The sequence below is a fragment of the Notothenia rossii genome, assembly GCF_949606895.1.
Source record: "Notothenia rossii genome assembly, chromosome: 9".
Classification (NCBI taxonomy): domain Eukaryota; kingdom Metazoa; phylum Chordata; class Actinopteri; order Perciformes; family Nototheniidae; genus Notothenia; species Notothenia rossii.
The window spans coordinates 55,470,602-55,483,295 of record NC_136907.1 but is presented as its reverse complement, the minus strand read 5'-3'; the positions used below and the strand labels follow the sequence as shown (position 1 = coordinate 55,483,295).

The following is a 12,694-nucleotide window of genomic DNA, read 5'->3' as shown; positions in this document are numbered from 1 at the left end:
TGTGCCTCAGTGTTTTTTATTTCTAGCACTTAACCAAAACAGTTTCAGTAATCTGGTACGCCTGAATAAACTCCACATCCCATCTAGTGGTACCATGCGGAATAGTACGACTGTATATTGACTGTATAGTGCTCAATAACTAAACCAGGTGCCTTATTGGACCACTTTATTATATGCAAACAGTAAAAGGCAGATAGCGGTTAGTGGCTGAGACTATTAAGCCGTTCCTAGGAATATAACCATTAACCTCGTGACCTTTGGATGCACACACCTTCAGTAAACATAGGCCGTATCTCATTTTCGAGTTTCCTCTCCTCGACTCCTATCCTCGACTCCTATCCTTGTGTCTTAGTCCCGCCCACAGGAGATCCGAGCGGAAGAGTCGAGGAGGGGAAACAGCAGGCGGTTAGAGAAATGAGAACTCCTCTCCTCTGAGCGGTCATTTTAAAGAGACGTCCATTAATGATAACAGGAGGCACAGCAGCACTCTGTCTGATGGACAGATGTGTTCATGACGACTTATATATTTATTTTTAATTCATTCACAGTGCGGTATAATGAGACAATAACAGGCTACAGATGCGGACACAAACACATACAGTGGGGCAAAAAAGTATTTAGTCAGCCACCAATTGTGCAAGTTCTCCCACTTAAAAATATGAGAGAGGCCTGTAATTTTCAACCTAGGTACACCTCAACTATGAGAGATAAAATGAGAAAAAAAATTCCAGAAAATCACATTGTCTGATCTTTAAAGAATTAATTGGTAAATTCCTCGGTAAAATAAGTATTTGGTCACCTACAAACAAACAAGATTTCTGGCTCTCACAGACCTGTAACTTCTTCTTTAAGAGCCTCCTCTGTCCTCCACTTGTTAACTGTATTAATGGCACCTGTTTGAACTCGTTATCAGTATAAAAGACACCTGTCCACAACCTCAAACAGTCACACTCCAAACTCCACTATGGCCAAGACCAAAGAGCTGTCAAAGGACACCAGAAACAAAATTGTAGACCTGCACCAGGCTGGGAAGACTGAATCTGCAATAGGTAAGCAGCTTGGTGTGAAGAAATCAACTGTAGGAGCAATTATTAGAAAATGGAAGACATACAAGACCACTGATAATCTCCCTCGATCTGGGGCTCCACGCAAGATCTCACCCCGTGGGGTCAAAATGATCACAAGAACGGTGAGCAAAAATCCCAGAACCACACGGGGGGACCTAGTCAATGACCTGCAGAGAGCTGGGAACATAGTAACAAAGGCTACCATCAGTAACACACTACGCCGCCAGGGACTCAAATCCTGCAGGGCCAGACGTGTCCCCCTGCTTAAGCCAGTACATGTCCAGGCCCGTCTGAAGTTTGCTAGAGGGCATTTAGATGATCCAGAAGAGGATTAGGAGAATGTCATATGGTCAGATGAAACCAAAATATAACTTTTTGGTAAAAACTCAACTAGACGTGTTTGGAGGAGAAAGAACACCATACCTACTGTGAAACATGGGGGTGGAAACTTCATGCTTTGGGGCTGTTTTTCTGCAAAGGGACCAGGGCGACTGATCCGTGTAAAGGAAAGAATGAATGGGGCCATGTATCATGAGATTTTGAGTGACAACCTCCTTCCATCAGCAAGGGCATTGAAGATGAAACGTGGCTGGGTCTTTCAGCATGACAATGATCCCAAACACACCGCCCAGGCAACGAAAGAGTGGCTTCGTAAGAAGCATTTCAAGGTCTTGGAGTGGCCTAGCCAGTCTCCAGATCTCAACCCCATAGAAAATCTTTGGAGGGAGTTGAAAGTCTGTGTTGCCCAGCGACAGCCCCAAAACATCACTGCTCTAGAGGAGATCTGCATGGAGGAATGGGCCAAAAATACCAGCAACAGTGTGTGAAAACTTTGTGAAGACTTACAGAAAACGTTTGACCTCTGTCATTGCCAACAAAGGGTATATAACAAAGTATTGAGATGAACTTTTGTTATTGACCAAATACTTATTTTACACCATAATTTGCAAATAAATTATTTAAAAATCAGACAATGTGATGATCTGGATTTTTTTTTCTAGTTGAGGTATACTTCAATTACAGGCCTCTCTCATCTTTTTAAGTGGGAGAACTTGCACAATTGGTGGCTGACTAAATACTTTTTTGCCCCACTGTACATTACATATATATATATTTATATAAATATATACAATTTCAGAATCAAACAAGTATGAGATCACATAATAACGTAACACTATCAGAGATTGGATATACCCGGAGGACCGAGGATTCGAGGAGGGGAAATCTTTGAAATGAGATTCGGCAATAGCATCAGTCCAGCAATAACAGGAAGTCTGGTTAGTTTGTGTGTTAGCTTAAGAGTTGAGTGGCATGAAAGCCTATTAACTATTGTTTTAACATTCATTTAACACATATTTTTTATTTGAATGTATGTATACAGCTCTTAGTGATATGTGATAAACACAATAGAAAGGTGTTGCTTTTAGCTACTGTCTCTAACTATAAATATGAAGCCTATTACAGGTGTGAATCTTTCTGTACCTCACAATTGATTAGAAAAACATTTCAATATTCCCAGTAAGCTTCGGCTAGCTGCCTTTTTATTTCTCAGAAACTTGCCTAATTCACAAATAGTGTTCACCAAAAAACACTATTAAGCCGGTATTTTTGGTGATTCTTAAACAAATCACAGAACAATGATTGACACAACTTTGACTTAGTCTTGCCATGTCTATCTTTTATAGAAAAAAAAGAGTTTTTGAAGATCATTTATTACATAAAAAGATTTGGCCACAAAAATGTAGGTTTACTCATAGCTACACTTTTGAAATCCACCTACAGCAGGGGTGTCAAACTCAAATACACGAGGACAGGACTGGTTCAATGTTTATTGCAAAACGTATTGAAATGAACTTATTGCACATATTAAACCTGGAACTAACAAAGCTTAAATTATTGCCTATAAAAACAACGTTAAACATTAAATAATCAGTTGCATTCATTTCTTATGGCTCTATCTGCAGCTTTTCCGGAGTCATTTCTTATGATTACATTTTTCCACAGGCCAACAAAAGCTTCAAAAAACTATTTCCCTCAAAGAAAAAAACAGACATGCCCTGTTGTCCTAAGAAATAAAGGGCAAAGGAAACATCCATTGAAACTCAGTGTGCTGCTCTGTGATGCTAAGCCAGATACTTGGCATCTCATCTTGGGTGCAAGTTCATCAATGTTTGGGGTCAGGCTCTGAGTTGAGGAAACCCTCAGGATTGAGTGAAGGTGCGTGTGCAATATACCGGCAGGCCAGATCTAATAGGAATTAGAAATTATCCCGTGGGCCGAAATTAAATCCACCACAGGCCGGATTTGACATGTATGGTCTACATTCTCCTGTTTGCTAACACGTTAGGCATATAGGCCTACAAATGTGCATGCATGTCATTTTTTTTGTTTTTGTTGTTGTTTAAAAGTCCCATGTCAAACAAAGCTTCCCAAAACCTTTCAGCGATTCATGCCGGATATGTACAGCGTAGGGCACTGAAGAACGATGCTGTTCCTACTTTGTTTGGACCAGCGGGAGATTTGGGTACACAACCTGTAAGTATTCATTGTTGTTTGTGTATGTATGATGTTTAAAACAAACAAGGTATCTTGTCGGACTTCTACGTTGAGATCGCAGACCCATGCTCACAGCGTTATAAACCTTTTTCTTACTCAATATCAAACCACACTTGTTGTTTCTACTTCGGCTGTGAGTGTTTGTGTGTGCTCAGGATGAGTTTCGCTTGCTCTAGCTCAGGGGTTCCCAAAGTGTGGGAAGGTGAGCCTCTCCGCAAAAAACATAACATCAGCCGTGCCCCCCCTCCCAATTATTATTGCTATTATTATTATTATTGTTGTTGTTGTTGCTATAATGTAGGGGTATTCAATTGCATTTCAAAGAGGTCCAATAAGAGAAAATGTCATAAAATGCTCTGTTTTCACTACCTTTCTCTTTTTTGATTGGCTGAGCGTCACCTCCTTAAAACATTAAACAATAGCTTTTTTAAACCTCTTTATCTTTATGTTTTAAAGATGTTGAGGTTAAGGATGGCAGCTTCCTCATACGTTGCACTCGGAGAGAAATAGGTTCGACGGAGATGTCTTTAGCAGCAGGGAGGAGTAACGTTTCACCAATGTTGTGAGGTTTACCTGCCTTAGCTATCCGTAACGCCTCTCGGTATGATGCTTCGGTTGCCTTTGTATTCACAGTGCTAAATGTGTCAATTACATTTTTCTGTGACTGCAATTCCTTGAGCTTCCGGTCAAAAAACTCCTGTGGCTTGGTCACCAAACATGGGTGTTTCGTCTCAATATGACGCCGGAGTTTACATGGTCTCATACTGTCATTATCTAGTACCTCGTTGCAGATAACACACTGTAGCAGTGGAGTGTCATCAGGACCGGTCCATGAAAATCCTAGCTTCAAATAATCATTGTCATACTTCATCCGTTTTCTGACAGACGCTGTCTCCTCTCTCACTTTAGGTAACTTCACTAAAAATCTATCCATATTTTGCCCGCTCGCATACATTTAGCTGAAGTTAACTAGCTACATTTCACTGTTTCTCTTCTTCTTCTTTTTGGCGGCTGCGCCTCCCTTGAAGCTCTCCGGCGCCCCCCAGGGGAGGTGCGCCTCACCCCTGTTCTAGCTGTGTCGCCAAGCCTGTCTGCTCCTGCAGCAGTGTGTGTGTCTGTGTGTGTGCGAGCAGCAACGAGCCTGTCAGCTTCTCGACCAATCTGAACACACTGGGCTAACAGGGAGGGGGGGGGGGGCAGGAGCTCGACCAAGCCGTTTAGGAGTGAATACCGGTACACATACTTTACAGTTTACAGAGATGCTGTATGGGAAACCAAAGTGAGTTTGGAAAATTGCACAATATAAATCTATTCTAGTAAACCTCAACAATGGAATTATGATCAGTAGAAATGGCCATGACATGGGACCTTTAAAGGTGGTGCCCTCAACAGGCCAATTATATTATTTAAGGTTTATGTTAGTTTTCTCAACTGCCATTGTTGTTAGAGACTAAATAAGTTAAGATAGCATGATTTGTCATTTGGTTGTCGACGATTTAATTAAAAACCTAATATTTTAATAATCTATTAGTAATTATTTAACTGATTTGATTGAATAACAATAATCGAAGAAATAATCGACAGGTTAATATAATACAAACATAGTTGCAGCTTTAAAAAGACAGGGAAAAATGTGAATCAGACTAATTACATTTATTCGGCTTTAATTAATCTAGCATGGAGTCTTACGTGTGAATAAAATGTTTGACAAATTGTTTCAATGAAGCCTTTTATTATGGAAATAAAGAAAATAACTGATGCTCAGGATGACAACACGCTGCAAACACTCAAAGTAAAACAAGAACAGGCGAGTTTTTTTTTTTTTAAAGAAAAAGAAATTAATTACCTCACCAACAAATAAAAACACCCCACAGTGACTTGAACTCAAGTGTTGTAGAACTTTGGTGCTTAAATCAATACTAAATTATGAATGTGTTATATTGAGTGAGGTGAAACACAAAGAAAAACAGATAGGAAGTACAAACAAGATGCCCGCGTAGTTCACACACACACAAACGTGTCCCGATAGGAAAAACAAGACCTGACTGAGAATTCTCACCAAAGGCAAGACAGGGACCTGACAGATCTGAAAGGAGAACAAAAAAGCCAGATACAATGGGTAATATGGAAATTCTCAAACCAAATACTGACGAAAAGTTAAGTAGAAAAATATCCCAATGATACAAACAACATTTTCAGAGAAAGGTCATCATTGAGAGGTTGAGAAGAGTCCACCAAACACTTCTTAGAAAAGGACATTGCACTGAAACCTTCATCATGAGCTCACCATCATCACAAATGCTTACGCGAAAGGAAAATATTTCAATACGCCTGTAAGAGCAGCAGCCTTTCAACTTGAAAAAAATGTTGGAAATGATGAAGTAGTGTATTTCTTTTAATGCATCATGACCATAGAAACCAAGCAATAAAGCAAAGGAGCTTGCATCCCTTGATGCACCAGAGCCTTTTTTTCCCCTTTGTTTCATAATGTTAACTCACCTGGCCATATACGGTCTACAGATATATCGCCCAGTGGATTTTACACTCCGCACTAAAGAGACAATGCTAAAACGTGTGGATGTAACGTTGGAATCAATGAAGACACATTGCTTTTGTGCCTCCGCAGGCAGTAAGGCTTCAGTGCCGTGATGAGGTTCCTCACAGTACGTACGCAGTGCCCCTGTAGTTTTCCATTTAGAGCTGGCCCCTAATACTCAGCACCCATTTGTAGGTTGGAAAGGTGTCCTTTTAAAAAAACGATTTAAAATACTTTCTTTACCAACAAACTATGACATTAACATTGTTTAGCTAAGACAATTTGATATGTGTTTGTCCAGCTTGCGGATCAATGAATGTGAGAAATTGATGTTTCAATTATGAACACTAAAGTCGTTGCGATAACCAAAGCAGCTTTTTGTGTAAACCAAACCTCTACTGGCCAGCCTCCTCAAGTGCTCTCGACACCCAAACCAAACACTTCGTATGGAAACTCCACCCCCCCGAAAAAGGTTATTGCCATGGTAGCTAATGTTGCAGCATTCGGTTTGCGTGGCTCCTCTCAAACGTAGGCACTGAGGTGAAGAGCAGTTCAAAAGAGTCCGGGAAGGTAAACATTGCACCGTCCATCGCCGTTTGTAAATCTGGAGAGAATGGTGTGATTTTAACACTGCCCCCTGCTCCAACCGCTAATCCTATATTCCCTAAAGACACTAACCTCATGGGGGAAAAAACATTAAAAAACATGGCACTAGAATCTTTAACTGTAAGATCCCACACAAATAGAAACAACAAAAAGGGATACCTTTGCAACGGTGTACAATTATGGACAAGTGTGTCCCAAAAAAACAAAACACATTTTGGGCTAACAACTATCCATATGATAAGCACAACATTACAAACAAAAAATACAAAAGTATTTAACAACATCGGTCAAAAGATGGAAACCTATAATGCTATACTTACTACTAATGGTTTAACAGTTGTAGCTGAAACACTGTATGATAATAAATAATTTTCTTATTTGGCAAATAATAAAAAGAGATAAGGAAGAGGGGAGGGAAGAGAGAGAAGATAAATGGCACAATTTATCTGAGCTTTCAGATCAAATTATTAAACGCAAGGTTCACAATTGCAAACGTACTCCTTTGTCTAAAAACAAATAAATTCTACATATAATGAAAGCAGAAAGAAACATCTATATAATGGCACAAGCATACTGGGAGAAAAAAAAGAGAATATTATGGAGACGTTAACTCAGCATTTGATAATCAAAAAAACTTGTATATCAAGATTACTTCTCACTTGAAAGCATATTTTTCGTGAAAAGACTGTACTCTGGAAATATGCCATGTACAAAATATCTCCCCATATAAACAACATTCACACAAGGCACTTCTCAGTAAGAAGAGAGAATCACAGTCCTTCCTACTACCAGAAACTGCCTGCATAGCAACAATACGCAGACAAAATCTTTTTCAGACTTTTGTGTGGTTCCACAAAATTTCAGACAAAACGTTGTGTTTTTTTTTTGGTTTTTAAAATAAGCACTTCACCGAATAGTAAAACTTGGTTGGTTTTGAAAATAAGGACCAGAGTTTATTCCTCTTAGCATTTTGTCCCCCGATCTTATCAACTCTCTGTACACTTTCTGGCGTTTCTTTTCCCGTCAAACACAGTGCTCCTGGGATATTTTTCTTTTTTCTGACGGCACTCAGAAGGCAGCCGGTCACCGGGAGAGGAGAGCGGGGTCACATGACAGGTTTTTCCACAGTGAGACTCCAGGGCGTCCCCCCTTGGGGCAGAGACAAGAGGGGCGCGTGCGGGAGGATCTGCCTGAGTCTGAGAGACGTGGTTGTGGAAAGAGAGGGGGGGGGCTAGAGGGGAGGAGATGGAGAGCGCGGGCGGCGCTGGGCTGCGTCCTGCTACCTGCCTCTCAGGTTCTGCAGGACCCCGTAAACGTCTTCTTCTTTGCTCAGTCCCTCGAAGAAAGGCAGCAGGTCCAGGAGCTCCGTGTCATTCATGTCATCAAACCAGGATTGGACAGGGACCTTTAGGAGACAGGGAGACCACCCTCAGTTAGCTTTCACTACTTAGACTTGCTGACAGGATATTCTAAACTTTTCAATGATAGTTATAGAATGTCATAGTTACCATGTCACGATTATGGGAAAAAGGCTTGTGCAATTATGGGAAAAAGGCTAGTGCAAAAGTTTGCAGTAGATTAAAAAGGGGAATGTAAAATCAAGTTATTTTTAGAAGGGACACCAGGCTTAATATTAGGGAGGGGGGTAGGGCTGAACGATTAATCGATTTGAAATCGAGATTTGAAATCATGCGATTATCAAATCGCAAAGCCTGCGATTTTTTAAAACTTTTTTTTACAATTTATTTTTTCCGTTGGGTCGCTTAAAAACAAATATCGCAATTCGAATCGCAATATTTGTCAGAAAAATCGCAATTAGATTTTTTCCCAAAATCGTGCAGCTCATTTGTTCAACAGTCAGCAGCTTATAGTTCAGCAAGAGCCATGTATCATATCAACTAGGCAAAACTGTTTTCAGGCTGGTAGCATGTGTGTTTATATGTGGCTTGAGGGGGTGCTGTGTGCATTTTCCGAGGGCGCAAACAGCCTGTGTAATGCTGTTGAGTTTCTCCTTTTGTGTCTTGTCATCATATCTTTTTTACAGGCTTCATTACTGTGTTTGTCTTTCTTTTTTATTTGAAATCAGACGAAATATTATTAAACATTATAGCTGAAGGTAACAGCTTTAAAAAATACATTCATTTTGGCAACAGCATGAAAATCAGGGTGATCCATTGCCAGGGCTCCCTGCTCTTCTGGATGGCAGGTGAGCAAGGAGCTCTGAGCTGTGCCAAAGGCTTATGAGAGTAAAGTAAGAAAAAATTGAATTACCATAAAATTAAAAAGGGTATTTCCATAAGTGTACATGTATGAAAAGACCCAAAATGTCTAATCACTACAAGTGAATAATTTAAACAGCATTCCATTCCAGATTGTGCCAGCTTCATGTTTTCCTTTTTGTCATAAGAGTTATTTTTGAAGTACATTTGTGAACTTATGTTAGGAAAAATACAAAATATAATAGCTCACAATAAAAGATAATGAGGTAGCAAATAAAAAGGAGACCATGACTCCTTTGGGTTAGGGTAAATAACCAAACATACATTTGTGATTTTGGGACTCACAGCATTCTCTGGATGGAAAATGTAAGAGGCGGGTGAATTGTCGACGATGATGACGTTGCTGAGCTCTCGTCCCAGCCGGCTGAGGTCTTTGACGTAGTTCCCTCTGTGAAAAACGCAGGATTCTCTAAAGAGTCGCTCTCGAAACACACTCCACTGATCCAGCAGGTCTGCCACAGGGTCGGCATACTGTCCATGAAAAACAAACAACATGTTACACCGTCGTACAAACAAATACTAGACATTCTGAATTTCACTGCAATACAGCTAAGGAAAACCAGACAACAAATCAAACTGAATGTTGTAAAAGAAGATTTGTCAAACAGGTTCTTGTGGTCAGACTAGTCAGCTAGAGTGCTAAAAGCTAACAACTTGAAAATGCTACACTAATGTTCCAAAAAAAAGAAAAGCAGTTCATCTAAATGGCGCTACTGACACCTAGCTTCTGACTCGACACAAGAAACAACCGACACTACAGGAACATCGGCCACTTGACGCGGTTGTTTTTCATTCATTAAACTTACCCATTCATTTTGGCTAAGATGCAAAAGACACAGATGGAGAGCGAAGCAGAGGAAGTGTGAACATTCAGACAGCAAGAGCAGATGACAACAGGAGAAGAAGGAAATAGAAAACGTGCAAAGAAAACATGCGGGGGTCTAAACTGACCTTGGCGAGACTGGCTGTGAACAGCACACATTCAAACAGCTCTCCCATCTTCTGAAGAAACTCGTCCACGTGGGGTCTTTTCAGCACATACACCTGCAAGAACACACCACAGGTTTAGGGTGTAATACGAGTGTCAGACAGATGCGCAGAGAAGAGTGTGTAGTGTGTAATGTGAGAGGAGCGTTCTTTACTACAGCCTTCACAGAGTTATTTATAGCAGTATCAGGAGTGTGGAGTTACAGAAGAATCCCTGTTATGTAGAAGAGGACTTTATTTGTCTGGGGCCAAGTTGCACATTTGAGAATGGCCTTTAAATGAAATAATAATGGGTAAAATAGAATGTAAACATTATATTTACATAAGAACTTAAAGTAAGAATGTGCAATAAAGAGATTAAATAAATAAACATTTTTATAAACATCGGAAGTTAGGTAAAATGTCAATGAAAAGATACATATATTGATTTAAACAAAATAACTAAAAGTAAAAATGTCCAATAAAATAATATAAAAAAGGAATAAAGATACTTAAGCAAACAGAAGTTTAATTAAAATACTATACATAAGATTACAAAAGAAAGTGCAATGAAAAAATGTAATAAAACAAAGATATTGATATAAACACAAGTCAAAGAAAAATGCAATTTAAAAAAGAAAAAACATATCTATTTATATTAAGATAGAAAGTTACAGTATAAACTCCATTAAAAGATACAACAGGGGATATTTCAACAAATACATGTATTTAAAGTAAAAAAGTCCAATAAAATAAAATAGTATAAAGAAATATATATTATAAAAGACGTTAGAGTAAACATGTGGACATAGTACAATAATATATAAAACATTTATTGTAATACATACAGGGGTGTACGATTTAAAAAAATATATATATTAATTACTAAATGATCAAAGATACTTTTATTACTAATTTCTTGCATTTTGAAAATCTTCAGCTTGATGGCTGTCTCTCCCGCTTCAGATGCCCTCCTCTCTCTTCGCCCATTGGCTGCCACCCAGTGCAAGTAATCATGAATAGGCCAATCAGGATACACACAGCCTATCCTGGATTACTTGAACTGGATCACAGTCATTCTTCAGGATCTCTTTCCCCTGCTGAAAGAAAATGCATCTTCAGTAAAAAGAGGGTACGATACCTGATGAACGGTTCCATCGATCTCCACAGGGACGATGAAGTCTGCGTTGCTGATGGGCTGTGAGAGGAAACAACAGTGTATGAGAGTCATTCAAGCTGACGGTGCAGTACCACTAGTGGGCAGCAGAGGTCGTGCTAAGAACACTAAAAGTCAAATCTGTGGACAAAGTAGAATGAGTCTCTTTGTATCCTCCATCCTTCAGCAATCTCTGTGATAATAGAACTCAGACAGGAACTGGACAGAGAGGTGCGGGTTGAGGTAAACCATAATGAAAAGAAGACAGATAAAAAGGTCTACACCCATCATATTATTGATTTCAGCCACTACTGCTGCTGCATTTTAGTCAATTCCTTTCTTGTGACACTGCTAAAATAATGTATTAACTGCAGCATAAGCCAGACTCTCCTTATTACCACCCTGCTTTTATTCTAAATGCACAATCAGGACTGTAATATTGTTACTGTTCCTGGTACAGCATATCCTGCCCCACCTGCTCCTCTCCTGGTTTTGTTTGCACAGCGTTTTATTGGATTCTACACAGCTTTGACTTCATGCTGGTTATTGGCTCCCTTTTGGTTATAACGACAAAGGAGATTTTCTATATAAGCTCAATGCAAAGTATATCGTATGCTTCACAATAGACGTTCTTAAAAGGTGGTCCGCAGGTATTTGGTTTACAATGTCAAATGTATTTACAGTGTTTCGCTCATCACTGTGCACATAGCAAAGAATAGCACAGATGTGTCTTTTTAAATATTAAATAAAAACATTCTGATTTAAATGGGATAATTTGCAGTTGTGGAGATTCGTTTTGACAGGGCTTCCCTTTGTAAATTTAGGGCGAGCAGTACAACCGTTTTTGACCTCATTCATATGTTTTGGAAAGTTGTAAGTCCAACAAACATGTTTAGAAGCAGAAAATGTAGTTAGAGAGAAGCGTGTTGTGAATTAAAAAAAATATTAGATCTATCTTTTTTAAATAAATGTTTTGATTCTTTTTTGACAACAACAAAGCAAAGTAATGTATTTGTTTTTTAGAGGAAAAGAGAAGGTGCAAAGAGGAGAGTTGCACCTTAGTGAGGCGTAGTGGTCATCTGCACGGACAGGTAGCTGTGGAGTGCCTTTCTAAATACTTTAGAGATGTTCTAATAGAATTGCTTTTAGCAGCAGCACTAAAATAAAGAGGAGTGGCCTGGAACAAACATGTGGCTCTTGAGTGTCCATCGCTAAATGGACACTCAACGTAAAGTATTGATGTTGATTATTCGAATGCCAACGTTATGAATGGAGCTTCGATGTGGTTGTATGCATTCTTATGTCAACCTGTCTTATAGTTTGGCTGTGATTTGTAATACACTTCAGATGTAGAAGGCCTTTTGTTTATGGAAGCATTTTGGGAGCAAATGGTCCTTGGTGTGAAACATAAGCTTTACAATGATATTTGCAAATGCTCAAGTAAAATGCCGGTCAAGATTATTTTCCAATCGAGAAATTAAAATTGTTTAGGCCAGGGGTCACCAACCTTTTTTAGGGTGAGCGCTAC

General features: G+C 39.3%; 1 protein-coding gene across 1 annotated transcript in view; it reads right to left on the bottom strand.

Annotated features, from left to right (window-relative positions):
• Positions 1-5,335: 5,335 nt before the first annotated feature.
• LOC307018584 (CTD small phosphatase-like protein) overlaps positions 5,336-12,694 on the bottom strand; it is a 125,927-nt gene continuing 118,568 nt past the window's right edge. Inside the window, exons 2-5 of the mRNA XM_079648893.1 lie at positions 11,152-11,210; positions 9,996-10,088; positions 9,330-9,515; positions 5,336-8,170 (exon numbers count right to left, since the gene is read on the bottom strand). Coding sequence (XP_079505019.1) covers positions 8,045-8,170; positions 9,330-9,515; positions 9,996-10,088; positions 11,152-11,210 — 464 coding nt within the window. The 3' untranslated portion in view covers positions 5,336-8,044. The remainder of the gene's footprint in view (positions 8,171-9,329; positions 9,516-9,995; positions 10,089-11,151; positions 11,211-12,694) is intronic.